At 35.4% G+C, this 21599-nt stretch overlaps 1 protein-coding gene across 3 annotated transcripts in view; it reads right to left on the reverse strand.

Annotated features, from left to right (window-relative positions):
* The window catches only part of COL21A1 (collagen type XXI alpha 1 chain), a 194812-nt gene that overhangs the window by 30935 nt on the left and 142278 nt on the right, over nt 1–21599 (reverse strand). For 2 of the 3 annotated variants that reach the window (XM_063605320.1, XM_055113684.2), the window contains one exon: nt 13044–13097. In XM_063605320.1, the coding sequence (XP_063461390.1) occupies nt 13044–13097 (54 nt within the window). Of the gene's footprint in view, nt 1–13043; nt 13098–17840; nt 20344–21599 lie in introns of those variants that run through there. The other variant, XM_055113683.2, reaches the window with a different exon arrangement.

Here is a 21599-nt window from a genome sequence, read left to right on the forward strand (position 1 = left end):
ATTTCAGGGACAAAGCATTGATGGAACCAATCCAGAAAAAGCATTCTGTCATCCAAGCTTTCTTGTTATACAACCAAAAGACTGCCAGCTGGTGTTTATAGTTTCCCTTCAAGGCCTGGGAGTTAACAGCTCTATAGATAAGGGAAGTCCTGATTATAAACCCAACTGCATTCGTACAAAACAGTACAGTTAGCCTATCCTTTCCTGACTTAAATCCTGGGGCTTGTTTCTCTTCCTTACTAATAAATGTCCTTTGTGGCATTTCTTTCTTCCAGAGTAGGACAATTCTATCTGCATTAAAAATTTGTTCAGGAAGATATCCATTTCTCCTCAATGAGATTCTTAGTGGCATCTGGAAATGCTTGTGCTGCTGCTTTGTTGGCAGAAGCTGCTTCTCCTGTGTTTGACAATTTTTAAGTCAAACCTGTTTTTAAAATTATCAAACCATCCTTTGCTGACATTAAATTCTCCAGCTTTTGTTTGAAAAAGCTGGAGAATTGATAAATTCTTCATCTTTGTTTTGCTGTAATTTATCATATAATAATTTTGCTTTTTAGGCCGGGCACAGTGGCTCACACCTGTAATCCTAGCACTTTGGGAGTCCGAGGTGGGTGGATCACCTGAGGTCAGGACTTCAAGACCAGCCTGGCCAACATGGTGAAACCCCGTCTCTACTAAAAATACAAAAATTAGCCGGGCATGGTGGCACATGCCTATAATCTCAGCTACTGAGGAGGCTGAAGCAGGAGAATTGCTTGACCCCGGGAGGTGGAGGTTGCAGTGAGCTGAGATTGCGCCACTGCACTCCAGCCTGGGAAAGAGAGCGAGACTCCATCTCAAAAAAAAATAATTTTGCTCTTTAAAAATCATATTTGTGTCTATTAGTACGCCTTTCTTATAGCAATCCTGCATTCACATAAAAGCTGAATTTTCAATATGAGACAAAAAGGAATTTTGCAAAAAGTACAAAGTTTTTGCACCTGCCAGCATAGCTGCAGCAACAGTTTCACAAATTTCCTTTTCTTTTTTTTACAATGGTCCTTACACTGTATTATCTCAAAATGGTGGGCAATTGCAGCAGCAGACCTCAATCTGTGGTACATATCAAGCAATAAAACCTTTTCTTATAATGTCACAACTTTTTTTCTGCTTTTTGGGAGCACTTCCAAAATCACTAGTGGCACTTCCTATGTGTTTCATGATGTTATTCAGAGTTTACAGTATTGCACTAAACAATGAAAAATACACGAAAAACCACAAGAGATCTTTTTCTTTGAGATAGTGTCTCACTCACTCTATCACCCAGGCTGGAGTATAGTGGTGTGATCTCTGCTGAATGGGGCCTCGACCTCCCAGGCTCAGGTGATCCCCCCACCTCAGCCTCCTGAATAGCTGGCACTGGGCACACATCACCACATCTGGCTAATTTTTTGTATGTTTTGTAGAGATGGGGTTTTGCGATGCTACCCAGGCTAGTCTCAAACTCCTGGGCTTGGTCAAGTGGTCCGCCCCTCTTAACTTCCAAAATGCTGGGGTTACAGGCTTGAGCCACCACACCTGGCTGAGATCACTTTTTACTGTAATACACAATTTATTGGAAAGACAAACTGCTCCCATGGAAATGATTAGCATCACATGGCATTTTAAGCTGATACCTGCAACAGTTGAGCTCACCAAAATAGCAACAGGAGGTGGCTATGAAATTATTACAGTAATACAATATGCACTACAGTTAATTTTAGGCAATTATGATTTAATATTGCATCTTTACATTTGTATACATTTATCTCAACTGCAAATGGCACTATGTATGTTCTGTAAATGTTTGTATATGTAAGTTGTGATATATTTTAAGTTTTTATTATAGTAAATAATACAGACTAACATCTATATATATTTTTTGCACTCATGGCATAACTTTTTATTTTAAAAAAATATTTCTGTGCAACATGATTCATCTACAAGTTTTTAAAACTGTCAAAACTTTCCAAAAAATTTTTTCACTATATGTATTGAAAAAAATCCACATATAAGTGGACCCAAAAAATTCAAATCCATATTGTTAAAGTCAAAGTCTGTTTACATGACATCAACCCATAACAGTTAGACTTGATATCCTGTATACATGGTAAGTTTCCTCTCATCCATTCTCTTCAAATCAGAAATGAATATAATCAGTCCCCATACTAGTGAGACTACTGAGCCTACATAAACAATAATGAGATTCTATTTACTTAGAGGATATGTTATCCATTCTAAGAATTAATCATGCATCATCTCATATTTGCAATTGCATTTATTCCTCTTGAAATTTCAGGGCTCAATAAAGCCTCTTTCAAATTATAAAGAAATGGATAGAAAAGAGAAAAAAATCAAATAAAATACGTTAATGCTTATCAGTGGTTCTTACAATAACAATAATTTAAAGGACTTCTGGCTGGGCGCGGTGGCTCACGCCTGTAATCCCGGCACTTTGGGAGGCTGAGGAGGGCAGATCATGATGTCAAGAGATCAAGACCATCCTGGCCAAAATGGTGAAACCCTGTCTCTACTAAAATACAAAAATTAGCTGGGCATGGTGGCACACGCCTGTAGTCTCAGCTACTCAGGAGGCTGAGGCAGGAGAATTGCTTGAACCCAGGAGGCAGAGGTTGCAGTGAGTCAAGATTGTGCCACTGCACTCCAGCCTGGCAACAGAGCAAGACTCCGTCGAAAAAAAAAGATTTCTTAGAACAACACAAAAAAATGATCAGTGCCGTAGACACAGAGCTTCTAAATTTAAAATCAACAATGTTACTTTATGTTATTGTTTGATGGTAGTCCAGTTTTGCTATGTCAATGATATTTATGTCATTTATGACAGGAAAGAATAAAACAGATCTGTGATTAAACCTGGTGGGACTTTATTAACTAATTTGTACAGATAATGAGCCAATATTTGTGTGTGAGGTCAAAATTGATGACACAATATTTTCACAGTCACTACATTGCCAACTGTCATATTGTAGAAGACCAAAAAGTTACAGATATTGCTTACAAATTTAGTCAATCCTACAGATAAACTGAGCATTTACATTATTTTAGATAAAGCCTATTTCAAAATGCATTATAACAGTTATTCTCAATTAGATTTTAAAACATAATTACTATGACAATAAATTATTGTAATAGTTTTATGTAGTAATATTGTTTTATAATAATTATATACACAATTACATTATTACAATAATAAATACAACTGAATTTTCAAATTGTACTATCCAAATTGTTACATGTGGGTTGCCTTCACACTAAGAACTGCTGTGTGAAATTTGTAATAGCAGATATATGAGTTTCAAGTTAAAGTTGGTTTACTCGGCACATACTTGGTATGTACCACTCCTGGAGCCTGAAAAAGGGGTGAGAAAAAGTATTACAAATCTGTACAAAAGACTGAAACATCTTACCATACAATTGCAAATCAAGTAAAAACAATAATAGAACTAGCGGGTTTTTCTCCTCTTTCTTTTCAATCTAAATAAAAAATATAGTCAAGCAGGCAAATAAAGATACCTCCACTTTACTAGCATCACAAAGTAGATTGGTAATTCCACATGGGAAATTATCACAGCAATTCATCATTAATGTTCCCCAATAATTTTATGCATGTCTTCTGCATATATGCATAAAACTGATATGCCAAATAATCACGCTGCAGAAAAGGTGATTAAACAAAAGATCTACTTGTCTCTTAAGTACATGGTAACTTGGACTGGCTCAGCAGTAAACATTACATCATAAAGACAAGCATAACATGTGGTTAAGCAAGAATTTGAAAGGCATGAGGAAAGGAAACAATAAAAGCCTCTACGAGCCAGTGTTTCAACCACACTACAGTGATCCCCATGTCTTTATTCCTGGAAAAATGAGACAGCAAACATTTCCAAAATAAAACTGCTAAGGCCATCCTTCATTAAGAAATATGCACTCACCTCCATAGATCCAGGAAACACGGCATTCTTTTTCTCCTTTTCATGGAGCTCCAGGGATCTCAGCTCACAGGAGAACCCAGTCCCTGCCTACAAATTCTCACTGTGAGCCATAAGGCTCCCTGTACACAATGGGGCTAGCTGGTGAGCAGAGAACTAGAAAGCAAATGATTTAGATTGCCTGATGAAAATGTTAACACCAAATACAACATGCCATCAGGATTGAGCACCAGGACAAAAATAGCTATGACAAAGCAGCAGTGGAAACTATTCTGCAGATAATTTGGTTGGCAAGAATTGACCAAAGAAGACTAACTCTTCAACATGATAACTTGGTCTAACATTGAATTCAGTTGAAAATGAGTATTTTCTGTTATGGTTTTTTCAACTACTGGTAAATTTATTCTACTGTTGCCCTCATGTTGCTCTGTCCTCACCATCCACCTAGCTGCCCAAGATAAAATCAGAGTGATTTTAGGAAAAGAAAATTCCAAAATATTAAGTTAGGAAAAGAAATTTCCAAAATATTAAGGATTCTTTGAAGCAATCTTGTCCTTTATTCTTAGAATAAAAACTAAAATGTAGTCTAGCAAAGTTGGCATCTTTTAAAAGAAAAAAAAACACTAAAAAGCACTCAAAATCTAGGCCTCAATTGTTGTTACAGTACAAAAACAATAATTATTTTTGTTTATGCTCATGGGAGAACATATGTTTATGTTTATTATGTTTATGCTCATGGGAGAACATAAAATAAAGGCAAGAAAAATGCAACATAACAGACATCAAAAACCCAACTGGGGAAAAATAAGCGAAGTAATTGAAACATAATTAAACCATATGATTTGTATCCATGCAGATCTTTTTTTATGCATACATATTTATATATTGTTTAACTATTATATATAGCACATTATCATCCATTTAATTGCTTCAAATTTACGATATGATAACACAGAGAAGAAATATGGGCTAAAAGTTACTAAATACAACAATGAAAAATGTAGGAAAACGAGAAATAGACAAATTAAGTTTTTAAAAATACATGATAATTTAACAAAATTGATAGTACAGAAAATATTGACTGAAGAGTCTTGCTTTCAAATTGTCATTGAAACCGACTTGTTTATTGACTTGCTGAAGCCCAAATATTTTTGATCAACACATATGCTACCAACAGTTTGCAATATACACCAATATGTACTCACATACATTTTTATATAGGTTCATTACATAAAATGATTAAGAATTAGACTAATGAAAAGCCTAGTGTACTAGTTTCCAATAGCTACTGTAACAAATTACCACAAACTTGGTTTACACAACAGAATTTTATTCCCTCACAGTTCTAGAATGCACAAGTCTGAAGTCAAAGTCTTTTCAGGGCTGTGTGTCCCCCAGAAGCTCAAGGGAAGATTCCATTACTTGCCTCTCTCAATTTTTGGTCAGTGCCAGCATTCTTTGGCTTGTGGATACATCACTCCAATCTTAGCCACCATGGTCTCATTACTCCCTCCTCTTCCCTGTGTGAAATTTTCCTCTGCCTCTCTCTTACAAGGACACTAGTGTGACATTTAGGGTCCACTGGGATAAGCCAAGATAATCTCCCTATGACAAGATACTCATTCATATCTACAAAAGACCTTTTTTTCAAATAAGGTAATATTTACAGATTCCGGGGATTAAGAGCTGATGTCTTGGGGAAGGGTAATTTTCAGCCTGACACAGTCTACCCTCTGGCCTTCAAAGATTCACATTCATCCCACATACAGTATACATCCACCCCAATCCAATGTCCACAAAAGTCTCAACAATTTACAGTGAAGTTCAAATTCTTATCTAAATAATAAATCGCTCTAAAGTCCTAAATCTTGTTATCTAAATCAGGTATGGGTATGATCCATCCTAGGACAATATCCCTTTCCATCTGTGAACCTATAGGCTACAGAGCAAGTTATCTACTTCCCAATTACGATGTTAAGACAGGCAAAGGATAAGTTATCAACATACCCATTCAAAAAGAAGAAAAGAGTCACTGACCCTCTGCAATGCTGAATCCAGCAGAAAAAATTCCATCAGATTTCATGACCTAGGAATACCCCTCTGGGCTTGAGGCCCTGCCAGCCTTGGAATCACTATTCTTTTTTTACTTGAAAGATAGTACATAATTGAAGTTGAGTAGTTTTATCAGCCTGCTTCCTACCTATAAAAATTTTGAGCGTCCAACAGCCTTCCCTCACTTTGTCTTGTCTCTGTACCTTTCATTCCAAACTGCCAGAGTTTCTGCTGATATAACATTATCAAAACCTTGTAAGTTTCCTGTATATATAATGAGGATTTACACAATTAGACAAGAGGCTCCTCCCCAGGTTTTTCCTGGATAGTCTCATATCTTTATTTGTGGCTTCCACTGGGCTGGTTGAATGGATTCATGAGTCCTGTACCTAATCTCTTTTGCACTAGCAAACTTTGTCTAGCCACAACTTTAACCTTTTTTCCAGCATGCTTGTGTAACAGTGAATCTGCTAATTTTAACATCTTTTGTAATCTATATAAGCAGGATATTTCCCAAATCATCAAGTGCTGGCTCCTTTTTGCTTAACAGTTCTTTCCTCAAATATCTTTTTCTCCTCACACTTTACTATAAGCAGTAAGAAAAAAAAATCATGCTCTATCTTTAGCACTTTGCTTGGCAATCTCGTCAGCTACATATACAAGTTCATCACTTAGAAGTCTTACTTTCCACACAACTGCAAGACATCATTTAGCTAAATTTTCTGCCACTTTCTGACAAGGTGTCACTATTCTTCCAGTTTCCTACAGCATGTTCCTCTTTCCTCCTTTATCAACAGTGTCTTTAATGTCCATTCATCTAGCAACAGTGTGTTGATGATGCTATACATATTTTCTAAGATGAGAAAGTCTTTCTCCACATGACCTCCACTTCTTCACTGAGCCCTCACTATCAATCTTTAACATTCATATTTCTACCAATAGTCTGTTCACGGCAATATAGACTACTTCTACCATGTGTCTCAAAATTCTTACAGCCTCTATACATTACCCAGTTCCCAAGCCACTCTACATTTTAGGTACTTAGGTACTTACTCCCGGAAACAAAATCTGCATCAGTCAGGGTTCCAGCAGAGAAACAGAACCAGCTGAGATATATGAATGTATGTATACACACATATACATGGCAGAGATTTGTTGCAAAGTATTGGTTTATGCAAGAGTGGGGGACTGGCTAGGCAAATACCAATCCATGAGATACGCAATTAGGAGGTGTAAGTTGGAAACTCTCACACAGGAGCTGACGCTGTAATCCATGGAGAGAATTTCTTCTTTCTCTAGGAAACTTCAGTTTTGTTCTGAACTTTCAACTGACTGGTTCATGCCCACCAGAAAATCCAAGATAATCTCCCCATCAGAAGATCTTTAACTTAATCATTTCTACAAAGACCTTTTTATCCAAATAAAACCATATTTACAGGTTCAGAAGTTAAGATCTGATATTTCTGAGGGGGAGGCATTTTTTAACCTACTATCACTAGTATTTACAGAAATTCATCTAAAATTTCCTTGGATCTGACCCACAACTTTTTTATTGAAATTTTATTAATTTCTATTTTTACAAGCCTATTATTTTCTAATTATCCCAAAATATAGACCTTCTCTTTAAATGCCTTTGTTATTATTTAGATATGTTCCATTTAAACATACTTTAGGATCACTTGCACTAGCCAAAACTGGTTCTTTGTGTTCTATTCCCTGTTTACTGTTTGGTGTTCCTCTGTATCCATCCATGCAGTAAGACTTTTGAAGAGTCATCTCTTATCTTACCCGCATCTAATGGATCCTCAAGCCCTGCTGGTACCTGTTTAGTTCATTTCAAATCTGTCCCACTCTCCCCCTCCCAACTCTGACCACTCTCACTTTAGTTGTTACTAGAGGTGACAGAGCTCACTAACTGCTTCCAGTCAAAAGTTTTAAGTAGGGAAGTAGGGCTCCCATTACTCTCAGAATTAAGTGCAAACAGCACAGACACCTAAAGCCCTTCCTGGTTTGGCCTCTATCTATCCCTAAAAGCTCACCTACTGTTTCTGTCACTTCCCTTTCATGTACCGCATGGCAGCCTCAACTACTGTCAGTTCTTCTCAGAGTATGCTTTCTTCTGCCTCTATATTTTGGAACATGCATGCTACACACTCCTGCCTTGCCAGGCCAAACAACTAGCACACTCATATTTATCATCCAGAATTTGGCCAAGAGAGTTGTGTTTTTAAGAAGCCATCCCTATGCATTTTAAATAGGTGAACTGTATGTGAATTATATCTCATAATATTGGTTTTTTTGTTTTTGTTTCTTTTGAGACAGAGTCTCACTCTGTCACCCAGGCTGGAGTGCAGTGGCATGATCTTGGCTCACTGCAGTCTCCACCTTCCAGGTTCAAGCAATTCTCCTGCCACAGCCTCCCGAGTAGCTGGGATTACAGGCGCCCACCACCACGCCTGGCTGATTTTTGTATTTTTAGTAGAGATGGGATTTCACCATGTTTGCCAGGCTGGTCTCAAACTCCTGACCTCAAGTAATCCACCTGCCTTGGCCTCCCAAAATGCTGGGATTACAGGCATGGGCCACCATGTCTGGCCTGCATTTTTTTTTTTTTTTAAACAATGCATACCTTTCGACAATGCCTGCAGCCTCATGTAAGGTTATACACATCTTCCACAGCCTTTCAGGCTCCCCCCATACCTATGTTCATAACATTCACACTGTGTTGCCATCTATTGGCTCATTTGACTCCTTGATGGCCAGGCCATGATTAATTAATCTTCATATTCTCCTCAATTAGTACAATGTCTGGCACAAAGTAGACACTCAGTAAATACTGCTGAATAATTGAAAGAATATAATCTTTAAACATAGCAATTCATGGTTGAAACAAGTTATAATAAATCTATCTGGTGTTAGACCTGAGTTTACAGTTTCCTGAATTGAAGTTAATTAGGTATAATTTACTACTTAGAAAGTAAATTACTTTTAGGATTGACAAATACTAGCTTTCAAATTCAAAGTACTGACATGTGAATGTACTTGTATTTTGAAGCAATATAATCATTTCCTAATAAATTATAGTGCTAGCCATTAATTTTAATTCTGGGAGTTAGTGTTCATATGTATCAATCTGCTTACAGGGATGAATCACCATTAAACTGACATAAGCTGCGTTTAATTAGCTTTAAAGCATTTTTCCAAGAGCTTCTGTCCTTCCATGTGAAACTCCATCAATTTTCTTGGCTGCCACATTATAGAATAAAGTGAATATGCCCTTTATAGTAGAGCCAAGTCATTTATTACAACTACTTAAAACCATTATTCCCACACAATGGAAGAATGTTTATTGCTTTGTGTCACAAAATATATAAACTTTATGGATTTTTTTTCTATTTTCAAAGCTTTTCCACAAATTATAAGAATCCATTTACACAGCATAATGAAAACCAAGTTTTCATTAATTGTTAAAAAAAATAGCTTGTAACGCTATCTGTTCTTATTTGGAAGAAAATACAGACCAGAAGAATTGTTTCCAGACATCAGCAAATTTGAGACACTTAACCTATTAACTGCTTTCCTAACAGGATGCATTTCCTGGCATAGGAAACTTGGCTTCCTCTTTGCCATTCATCAAGAAAGAGAGGGGAACGGAAGAAAAGAAGTAAAGGAACCTCTCCTGTGTTCCCCAATCCATTGGGCTGGAGTGGGAGAGTCTCACTCAGTAACTCCCAGTTTTTTACCCACTAGATTTAGGAGGAAAAATTCATCTCAATAACGTCTACTACCCCAATCACATTATTCTTTGCCTCAGCACCTTGTTTGTCTATCTTTTTGAACTTGGTAATTTAGTTTTTGCTTGTTTATCCTTTTACCATCTATCTCCACAACTAGGCTGTAAGCCTCCATGAGGCAGTCACTGTGTTTCCCTCACCACTGAAGCTAAACATTACAGGGGTGGAAGGAATATTGGGAGGAAAGAAAAAAAAGAAAAGAAGGAAATGGTTAAAATCTAAAGGGCCACACTCCCTGGAATGGTAAATTATTCTAGTGCAACAACTCTAGACAGGAATAAGTCTTGAATAAAGTGGGAGCAGGCAGGGCAAAAACAAACCCAAATCAGTGTCTGCTTGGGGATAAAAGTGAGAAACAAGCAGCCATGGGAAAGGAAGGCATCTTCTAAGCACTCCTCATTTTATATTTTTTATATATATACATACATATATATATACACATATATATATACATATATATATATGTATGTATATATATTTTGAGACGGGGTCTTGCTCTGTCACCCAGGCTGGAGTGCACTGGCGCAATCTTGGCTCACTGCAACACCCACCTCCCAGGTTCAAGCGATTCTCCTGCCTCAGCCTCCCGAGTAGCTGGGACTACAGGCACGTGCCACCACGCCCTGCTAATTTTTTGTATTTTTAGTAGAGACGGGGTTTCACCGTGTTAGCCAGGATGGTCTCCATCTCCTGCCCTCATGATGTGCCCGCCTCGGCCTCCCAAAGTGCTGGGATTACAGGCGTGAGCCACTGCACCCGGCCTATGTTTAATATTTCTTTTATCTTTTTAGGTTTTATGAAGATATTTCAATAGTATCATGTTCAAAGTAAATATGCGCTCCTCACATTGAATTATGGTCTACACAGACTTGCCGGTCAGTCTGCCCTTTCTAACATTGTTTCTACGGGAGAATGAATTACAGATTCCAAATAACTAACTCACAAACATTTAGAACACAGTCACAACCTAATTTTTTTTTTTTTTTTTTTTTTTTTTTTTTTTTTTTGAGAGGGAGTTTAGCTCTGTCGCCCAGGCTGGAGTGCAGTGGGGCCATCTCGGCTCACTGCAAGCTCCGCCTCCCGGTTTCACACCATTCTCCGGCCTCAGCCCCTCTCCGAGTAGCTGGGACTACAGGCGCCCGCCACCATGCCTGGCTAATTTTTTGTATTTTTAGTAGAGACGGGGTTTCACCGTGTTAGCCAGGATGGTCTCGATCTCCTGGCCTCGTGATCCAGCCGCCTCGGCCTCCCAAAGTGCTGGGATTACAAGCGTGAGCCACTGCACCCGGCCTTCACATCCTAAATTATATCCAAGCTCTCATGTCTATTATCTCTTATTTCCCTCTTCCTCTTTTTCCTTCTTTTCTTCCCATTCACCTTTCTTTCTCTCACCTCTCTTTGTGTTTCTTATTCTCTTTCCGTCATACACGCACAGCCACATACACACACACACACCTACTTTATATTCTGAAACAATAACATAAACAAATAATCACACCCAGTCTTATATCCAGTTACCAAGTCTCATAATTTTTCTTAAATAACAGCAATTATGGCTCACATATGTTGAGCTCATGCTACCCTATTGAACCCACTCCATGCTTATTAATGCCCTAGTCGAGGCCTTCTACTTCATGCCTGGTCTGTCAAAACAGCCTGCTAACTAACACCCTGTTTCCAGTTTCTTCTCCTTTCCAATCATTCCACACACACCAGGAGCTCATACACTGCCTCTAAAACAGTTCTTTTTACTATGTTCTCTTTTTTTCTCACAAAACTTCAATGACAAATGAATAAGGTTTACTTTTCAAACTTGCAGTCAAGGCTCTCCATTTTATGGCCCTAGCCAAGTTTCTACCTTTACTTTCTAACACGCAACAGAGACCCTTCTCTGCAGATTCAGGACCTCATTAAGATCATTTCATTATTTCCTGGGCACACCTTTAACCATCTCACATATGTGTCTTCATTCAGATGAGTTCTCTCTTTCCTGTCTTCCTTTGATTCCCAGTCATCCTTTCACGAACAAATCTGGCGCAAACCCTTGGTAAAATTTTTTCAAGCACCTCAATAACAAGATTACCTTCCTATACTCTTTCAGCACTTAGAATAGCCCCATGCATTTGTGCAATGTTTTTACAATTTTAAAAAATTTCCTACATAAGCTTCACAACAACCCTATGAAGTAAGCATTATAAGCATCTACACTATTCACACTTAGAGAAAAATACTCAGGGATGTGAAGTGACTTCTCCAAGCTCATACTGCTGAAATGTAGCAGTAGTCATCTCCAAACCCTGGCTTTCTGACTCCATATCAGATTCATATTTGGCACATAATATAAAGAGTTGGTAATTATTTGCATCATTTTTTTCAGTCTTCCAAATTAAATTATAAGCTTCTGGAAGGTAATAGCATTATATAGAACTTGGCCCACTACATAATCATATACAAGATGAAATTCAACGAAAATTTTATTAAGTAACTTTAAGAGTAGTTTAATCCCTCTACCCTATTTAAGAAGCTTTGGTGATACCTCTCTCCCTCTTATGTACAATATTTAAATTCTGAAATCTCAACTGAACACTTTGAGATAAATGTGATAAAAATACACCTCAGCTATTACTTCAATTCTTAACCTAGCTCCGCACAAGGCAAATTTCAAATTTCTTGAGGGTAGGTACCTTTGATGAATAAAATAAGATCTGCTGGTATTTAAATGTTGGCCATGAGTTGTAGGAATAAAATGTGGGGGCAAACTATATTTTTAAAACTCACCTGAAGTTCAGAATCACCTGGGACACTTGCTAAAAATGTAGATATCTAGGATTCAGATTCAGTACTTTCTTAGTCATGTTTCTCTACCCCTGATTTTTATTGAACACAAGATCCCAAAGAGTATACTATGAAACAATAGATGAGTGGTAAAGTGACATCGACTAAAGGCTCAGCAACAGACCATGATGTTTGTGTTAACCACGCATTTGTTTGGGCATGAGTGCTTGTGGTTTGTGACTCACACTGTTTGCAAAATTCTTCCTGGTTTCTAAAAGAGGATTCAACATTTCAATATTTTATGGTGTTTCACAAGGAGCTTCTACAACATCTAAAATCTGGAAGTCACTGAACAAATAATAGGGCATCTGAGAGAAGAATTTAAATAACCAAAAAGGATTTCGTAACAGGAAAAGAACTTCATCTTTTAGAACTGAAATGAGAAGGTACTCACAGGCTCTCCCCGTGTTCCATCCTGCCCCGGAGCACCAGGGGATCCTGCTTCTCCCTTTTAATGATTTGACAAAAAGAAATAGAGAATTCAGTTTTGAGGTCTGCTTACCAAAATAACAATATATAACATTACATATTAAAGAACATTAGATACAAACAGAAAAATTAAAATTACTTTTGGACTACTGATATTAACTTTTCCTGACATCAAATAACTTTTTCAGAAATTCATAAAGTGACTATATAAACAACAAAAATGTGTACATAATGGCAGATAATTGAGTTAAGTTATAAAATAACTGTGGTACTGTATAGTCATTCTTATGAGAATAGACCATCTTACTTCCAAGGTAAATGTGACCAATATTCTATATCAGTCCTATTCATATATACTTTTTCATTTTTATTTTAAAATTGATCACTATGTTGGACCTAATTTGACCTTGCCTTCAAAGAGTTACATTTTAAAGTAAAAACAAAACTTTCATTAGGAATGGAGTTATTTATAGGTTATTAGTTGAAATTATCTGGCACTTTAGTATATACGTATTTAAAATAAACATCTATAATGCATATTTTAGGTAGCTGTTAAATTATAATTGTTTTTAGTGATTTTAAAGGTATACCTTTACATTACTATGCTCAAGTTAAGCATCTTATTTTACATCTACGTTTTGGAAGCTAAATTTTTTTCCCAAAAGAATCAATTACTAGTGAATACAAATGTATCTGACACTTCTTCTACTAAAACGATAAATACTAGCTGAATATAATCCTAAAATGTATAATATCTGCAGATTAGTACAACTATTAAACTGTCTGAGCAAAATAAAGGATAGCAAGGAAGAGCCTGTTGACACATATACACACATGTACACACCCCAGACTTTTTGAAATCTAACAGTCATTATGAGCCATGCATTTGTTTCTGTCCAGCAAAATGCTGCATCACAACAAGCAAAGTTCTCTGCAAGCAATTTGCCACACTTGTTTCATACCAGAAAGAACATTTTATCCTAGATGAAAGCAAGATAGGAGGTAAAATAAAAGCATTTTTTCCCGTAAATGTCTCAAATACCTGAGTTGAAACAAGTTTAAGGGAGAAAGAGTCTAAGAATGCAATGCACTGAAGCATATTACAACACTGTCATCCATAATTTCATATTCTAATGAATTTCCCAAAATTATAGAAAATAAAGCACAGAAGCACCTCTAAAATTTGGCAAACATAATCAGTACTTAGAAAAAAATTCAACCATATCACATTACATAAACAACAGTTCTCCCACTTGTATGAATTCCTGCATTTTATTAGAACTGTGAAATGCCAACTAAAGCTAAATATTTCATCTATACCAGTTTTATTTATAAACACTAGTTGAGGATAGAAGGAGCAAAGATTAATGCTTTCCTGAAAATTAACCAAATTAGAGGGAGAGAATTATTGCTAATCCAATAGCTCTACAGAAAAGCATATAAAAATACTGGAGGAAAAAATGTTGGATCCACTTAGTTTGAAAGCTAGTTTAAAAAGCCTGAAAAATTCAAGACAAGGGATATGTTAGATCCTAATACTATAGAGAAATAATGCAACATTTTATCTGAACTTAACACTCATATCAATAGTCAGAAGGAATCTCTCCTATTAGTAGTTCTCAAATATGGTCCTCAGACCAGGCAAGATCAACTTCTTCATTTAACATGGGAACTTCTTCAGAATATAAAATTTCAGGCCATACTGCAGCATATTAAGCCAGAATCCCTGGGTGGGGGCCAGCAATCTGTGTTAATAATTCTTCCTGGTGATTCTAATGCAGCCATTTGAGAACCAGCCCTGCTATAAGTCATTAGATGATTTAACTTCTCCTACTTCCAGGTACTGTCATATGTGACTTATAAAACAATCTGTGGTTAAATTTTCTGTATGTAAAATAAAGAGGGTAAGGAACTTGCCAAATAGTAGAAACAATTAATTTGAAATTATTAGGTTGGTGCAAAAGTAATTGCAGTTTTTGCCATTAAAAGTAATGGCAAAATACATGATTAGATGACTACTTTGATTTATAAAATCATGACTACTTTGATTTATAAAATCTCTACTTTTTTCTCTCTGTCCATTGACCTAATATCATTTTATTTTACTTAGCAGGAGTTTTAAAAACGTAAGTAGCCATCAGCAAGGTTCATCAATAATGAAGTTCCACAATTATTTGAGGATTTAACTTATTACGTTCTTCCTACTTTATATTAGACACTTAACATATTAACTGAATAAAATATCACATTCTTTATTATCTATAGCAGTGATTCTCAAAATTTAACTTCATCTGAATCACCCAGAAGGTTTGTTAAACTGCAGATTGTGGACCCCAACCCAGAGTTCCTGATATGGTAGGTCTGGGGCAACCCCTGGAATCTGCATTTCTAATAAGTTTACAGAAGGTGCTGAGACTGCTAGTCTTGGACAACACTTTGAGAAACACTACTCTAGCCCAGATCTCAAAACAGACTTACAGACTCTTTCTGCACTTATGAATCCCTCTCTTCTATGAACTAGTATAACATTATATAGCTTTTCACTTAGCACTGAATTTTATTATGCTAAGTTGTTCAGCAGGTGTCTTGTTTATATGTGTTATTTGCTTGACTTGCACATTCTTTTAAAGGTAGAAAACATAATTTATAGGAGTTTTTTAAATCACCTACAATACTTAGACTAGTGCCAAACATAATATAAAACTACAAGTACCCTTCTTTACAATAATTGGAGTATATCAAGGAAGGAGGAACAGACTGACTATTTATTCTTCAATGTTCTATTTCAAAGGGATAAAGGAAATGGGAAAAACATTTGTGGATAAAGCACTAGCATTTACTGTTGGACAATTATGCAGTTAGTTATTACAAGATAATGGCCAGTCATCTTTACCTAAGAACACTCTCTTCATTTTTTAATAATGGATTTTAATAATGTTTCATCAAGAAATGAAAGGATAATTTCTACTTGGCATTTTCCTTGAAATAATCAAATGCAAGATACAACCAGCCTGTGAAATTTAATATTGTTACCAGAACTTAACCTGATCACTTGATTACTTTTATGACCTGGATAACCTGGTGCAGGTCAGTTTGTTTGGCATTTGAAAAAGTATAAAACATGGTCCCATCTCCAATTTATTGTTTTTCTATTCTGTTATTAACTCCCTTCTTGATATAACATAATTGAGAAAATGTCATGCTTAACATTATTTCTCAATCTCATTTCTACAGCTAACGTCAAAAATGATTTATTCCACAACAAAACAGTTCTTTAAAAAAAAGGAAATTTAACTAAAACCAGGCATGTGAAACTTGCATTCCATGTGTATTTCCTTTCATGCTGTGGTCTTTGGTATTTACCCCAAAAAAATAAAAGGATGGAAAGTAATTTAGTTTGCTTATAGCAATCCTCAAAATCAGGTGGAAGGTATGGTTTACTGATCATGAAAATATAGTTTAATTTTGAGGAAGATCCTTGCTTTGTTAAGGAAACACTTTATTTTGACTTTGATCTTATGGCATAGTTTATTCTTCATTTGTAAACAAATCTCTAGCATGCCTGCGGATGTATTAAAGATGTAAGACTGAGGAAGCTTCTCCTAGCTGACCAAGTAAACAGACAGGACATTTGGAAGGCATCATGCACATCAGTGAGCATACGAACTAGACCTGGCACCCTCACTCTGCCATGGAACTAGCTGTGCATGTTTAACTAAATCCCGTCCTCTCTTTGAACCTGATGTTATGCATAAAATGCCATTAATACTCCAAACTTCATAGATTTGTTTTTTAGGAAAATAAAATAAGAGCCTTTGTGAAAATGCCTTATGCAACTCTTGGCACAGAAAGGGAGATCCACTGCCACCAAAAAGTTGAGGTTTTAACAATCCTTTATTCACGATGTATTTTTGGCTATATTATTTTCAAATAATATATGTTATTTCAACACTTGAACTGCTATAGTTTGTCATTATAATTTTGGCAAAATGAGTATTTTTAAACATAAAGCCAATCCTTCTTTATTCCAGTTAAGATATCATTAAAAACAGTAGGGTCAATAGTTTCATCATTATTTTCTATAACTAGGAGAGAATATTTGGGTATAACATGATTTCCAACCAGTTGGTAAGCAGAATTTTCATTGGTTGTTGTTATGGCCATGTCACCTTGGACAAGTTATTTACTCTAGTTCTTTGTTTCCTCATCTGTGAAAGGATAAATTTTTTCCACTTACAACTGATAATGATTTATGAGATTAATGAGAAAATGCATGTACAGTGCTGTAAAAAGAGCCAAGCTCTTGGAAATATCCAATGAGTTACGCCTTTTGTTATAATCTCTCCTTTTCTGTCTTTGGTTCTTTGCATATCCAGCTTAAATACCACATTTAAATATTTCAACCACTTTCTAACTAAAATTCTTGTCCTTTACCTCACTCTGCATCCACCATACTGGTTTATGCAAATTCCAGTGTTGAGTAAACCAAACTGAAAATAGCCTCAGCCTATGCTTACGTTCAAAGTATGGCTATGGAGGAAAAATACTATAATAATCATACAGATTATAACTTCCAGCTTCAACTGGACTTCAATGCAACTTCTATATTTCCTTTATCTCTTCTCTGCCACATTTTTCATGTATATAGAAAGTTTCTGCTATATAAAATATTCTCCAATCAACAAAAGCTTTTTTCTCCTTCTCCCAACATTCTAAGAAAAAACAGGATACAAACATTCTGCCACCAAACCAACACACTTACCTGCATTTGCACCCATCCATTCCTTTATTTTATTACAGTAAACAGGAGTCCTTCATTCAATCTAAGATAATTCCTTACAACTCTGTTCTATATCCCATTCTCTCCCCTTCTCTAAATAAGATGGAGCTTCTTATCTGTGTATAACTGCTTACTCAACTTCTTCCCGTGAATGTGCCACAAGAATCTAAAATCAACACATTATGTTTCTCACTCCTCCACATCCCCAGCAGAAAACACACCAAGTCCTACCCAGCACTCATTAACTAAAGAAACTTCTAACTTCATTATACATAAAAGAAGAGACAATCTACAACTAAGAAGACCAGCAAGCTATCCAAACATGTACAACCCTGTTTATTATTACAGGTCAAAATATATACAGGATAGTTCAAATTTGAAAAGAATTGGCAGATAATATCCAAAAAAGAACAAAAAGAAAAAAAAATAATAAAAACTTTTCATATTTTCCTCACACAAAAATAAACATAAAACTGAAACAAAATACTGTAACCTGGATTAACAAACATTATACAAGTTTTTTTTTTTGAGACGGAGTTTCGCTCTGTCGCCCAGGCTGGAGTGCAGTGGCGCCATCTCGGCTCACTGCAAGCTCCGCCTCCCGGGTTCACGCCATTCTCCTGCCTCAGCCTCCTCAGCTGGGACTACAGGCGCCCACCACCACGCCCGGCTAATTTTTTTGTGTTTTTAGTAGAGACGGGGTTTCACCATGTTAGCCAGGAGGGTCTCGATCTCCTAACCTCATGATCCACCCACCTCGGCCTCCGAAAGTGCTGGGATTACAGGCGTGAGCCACCACGCCTGGCCAAGTATTTTTATTAGTTAAAAAATTCAGAATAAAAATGTATAAAAGGAAGATATGAAATAAGAATTTATTCAGGAATCAAAAAGACAAAATCATCTCAGATGAGAACGATGATTAAATTACTAGAAACCAAGGGAGAACAGATTTAACTTAAAATTATAAGCGGCAATGAGGAGAAAATAAGCATAGCCAATAAAAATAGACTTTTGAAACACATTAAAGGATCAGAAACGATAGAAGACAAATAAATTTCAATATATCTGTAATTGGAGTCCTTGAGATATAAACCAAAAAAAGTAACAGAATTTATATTTAAAACTATAATTCAAAAGAACATTCCAGAAAAGAAAAATCCCTGACTCTTCCTTTCTAAAGCTTTTTGGAGTAACTGGGATTTTAAATTCTGAAACATATGCTATTAGACTTTAAATGTAAAATTGTTTTTGTTTTACACTCTCATCTTCATAGGAAAAAGAGTCACAAAGGAAAGACAATGAGATTGGCATCAGCAACATACATGTTGGCAGTGTAAGCAATATTTCTAAGAAATTCAGAAAAAAAAACAGTGAAAAATGGTGAGACAAGGGTTTTATAGGTAGCCAAGCTGTCATTCAAATAATAAAAGTGTAGAAAAACATACTAAAATATCAAGAATTCAGAATACTGTATTCACAAGCCCTTCCAAAGGAGGAAAACCTTTATTAAACCCAAATGTGACCGTGGAATATTGGTAAAGGTGCTGGTGACAAACACTGAGTATATTTAATTGCAGATCTGAAACAAAGATAAAGTGTAAAAAGTATTTTATAAATGTTATATAATCTGATAAGGTAGAAATAAACAAGAAGAAAAGATTAAAGAAAAGGAGAAAATAGAATTCATTAATTTCCACATAGATAATAGGGTATAATTTAAATTTAACACAACAAAGAGTTGATGCTCAAGGTATGTAAAGGGAGAATAACAGAATTCTGAAACGGATATTTACAAGGAATAGTAAACGTAGTATAAAGACCACTAAAATAAAAATATAAATTTTCCTAAATCCCAAAGAAATTAAAAGCAGAATAGGAAAAGGCAACAAAAACACATTGAGAAAGAAATATAGTCAGTATAGCATAATTTACATAATAACAAAATTACAACGTGAGTATTTTGACAGAGATAAGACCAAACCTATCAGACAATGGGTGAAAATAGACTTAATCTATTAAAATAAAAAAATTCAGATTGCTTTAAGAAGCAAAGACCAACTCTACACTTGATACAAGAGACACAACTAAAACAAAGTGACTCAAAAAGCTAAAGCTAGACAATAGAAGGATGGGCGAAGGTGCAGCAAGCAAATAAAAATAATCAAAAAGAAAACGTGTAATCCTGATACTGGAGAAGGTAAAATTCAAGTGAAAAATTATTAAAGGAAACAAAAAATATATTTTATAATGCTAAAGCCACAATTCAAAATGAAGATGTAGGAGTTAAAAATATCTATACAATGAATAACGTAGAAACTACATTCATGAAACAGAAGGTGAAAGAAAAAATAGACAAAAATGCACGAATAATAGGACACTAATACACCACTCTCTGTTCAAGACAGGCCAAACAAACAAAGAATTAAGTTATAGAAGATCTAAATAAGATATTCAATAAGGTAGTTCTTATGAATGTATATTGAGTTTTACACTCTGAAAATAGAGATTTACCTTCTCATATGCACAGGGAACATTCCTGAAAATTAAACATACAATAAGTCAAAGAAAAAATTCACTAAAACTTATAAAGAAGAAATTATACAAACATTCTCTGATACAGCACAATAATATCAGAAATTAGCAACAAAATCTAAATAAAAGGATTTTCACCCTAAAAAGACTTTTAACTCTTTAAACAACTCTTAGGAAACAGAGAAAAACTAGAATTACAAAATTTATTTTAAAAAAAGTTAATGAAAACATTGCATATCAGAATCAAGGGGATACAACTTAAACAAAGATGAGAAAAATATTCAGTTTAACTACTTAGATAAAAAATAACAAAAAATGAATGTAAATGAATTCAATTCTCAATTGCAAAAGCTAGAAAAAATGTAGGAAAAAAGAATAAAGAAATAAAATAGGATAAAATTAAAAAACAAAAATTTAATGAAGTCAAAAATCAAATTACAATGTTGGATCTTTGAAAAAATCCAACACAGGAGGGAAACCAGAAACATATAAAAGTAAAAAAAAGAAAAGTAGAGAGTGAAAGCATATGTATTCAAAGTAAGAAATGATGACCAAGGGAGAATAATCATTAAAACAGAGAAAACTTTTTAAAAATCATGAGAGGAACTTGCACAATTTTATACAAGTCACTTGAAAAATATAGATGAAATAATAGTTCCCTAGGAGAGTGAAGCTTATTATTATTGACCCTATGAGAGAAAGAATGCTTAAACAGACAAATTCCCATGGAAAAAAATAAGAGAAAGTTATCCAAGAACAAAAAGAACCAGGCTCAAATGACAGAGGGGAAGAGTAGGAAATATTCTGCAGTGCTTGATTTCAATTGTAAAGTATCAATAAGAAATTATCATTACAAAATAATATCAGGAATGAAATAAAGGACATTACTAAAAACCTACAGACATTAAAAGGACAAGAATAAGGCAATATTGTAAACAAAATATGCCAAGAAATTTGCAAGTTAAATGATATGGACAAATTCACTGAAAGGTACAAATTGCTGAAGGTTGCTCAAGAAGAAAGATAAAATCTAAATAGGTGAATTATTAATTAAAATGTTCCTTAGACACACAACACACCTGCAAAGCTCAGGCCCAGAGGGTTTCACTGGTGAATTCTACCAAACATATAAAGAAGAAATGACACTAACACTACACAAATGCTTTTAGAAAAGAAAAGCCAGTATTGTTTTGATATTAAAGCTGGACA

This window comes from Pan paniscus, chromosome 5 (assembly GCF_029289425.2).
Source record: "Pan paniscus chromosome 5, NHGRI_mPanPan1-v2.0_pri, whole genome shotgun sequence".
NCBI classification, from domain to species: domain Eukaryota; kingdom Metazoa; phylum Chordata; class Mammalia; order Primates; family Hominidae; genus Pan; species Pan paniscus.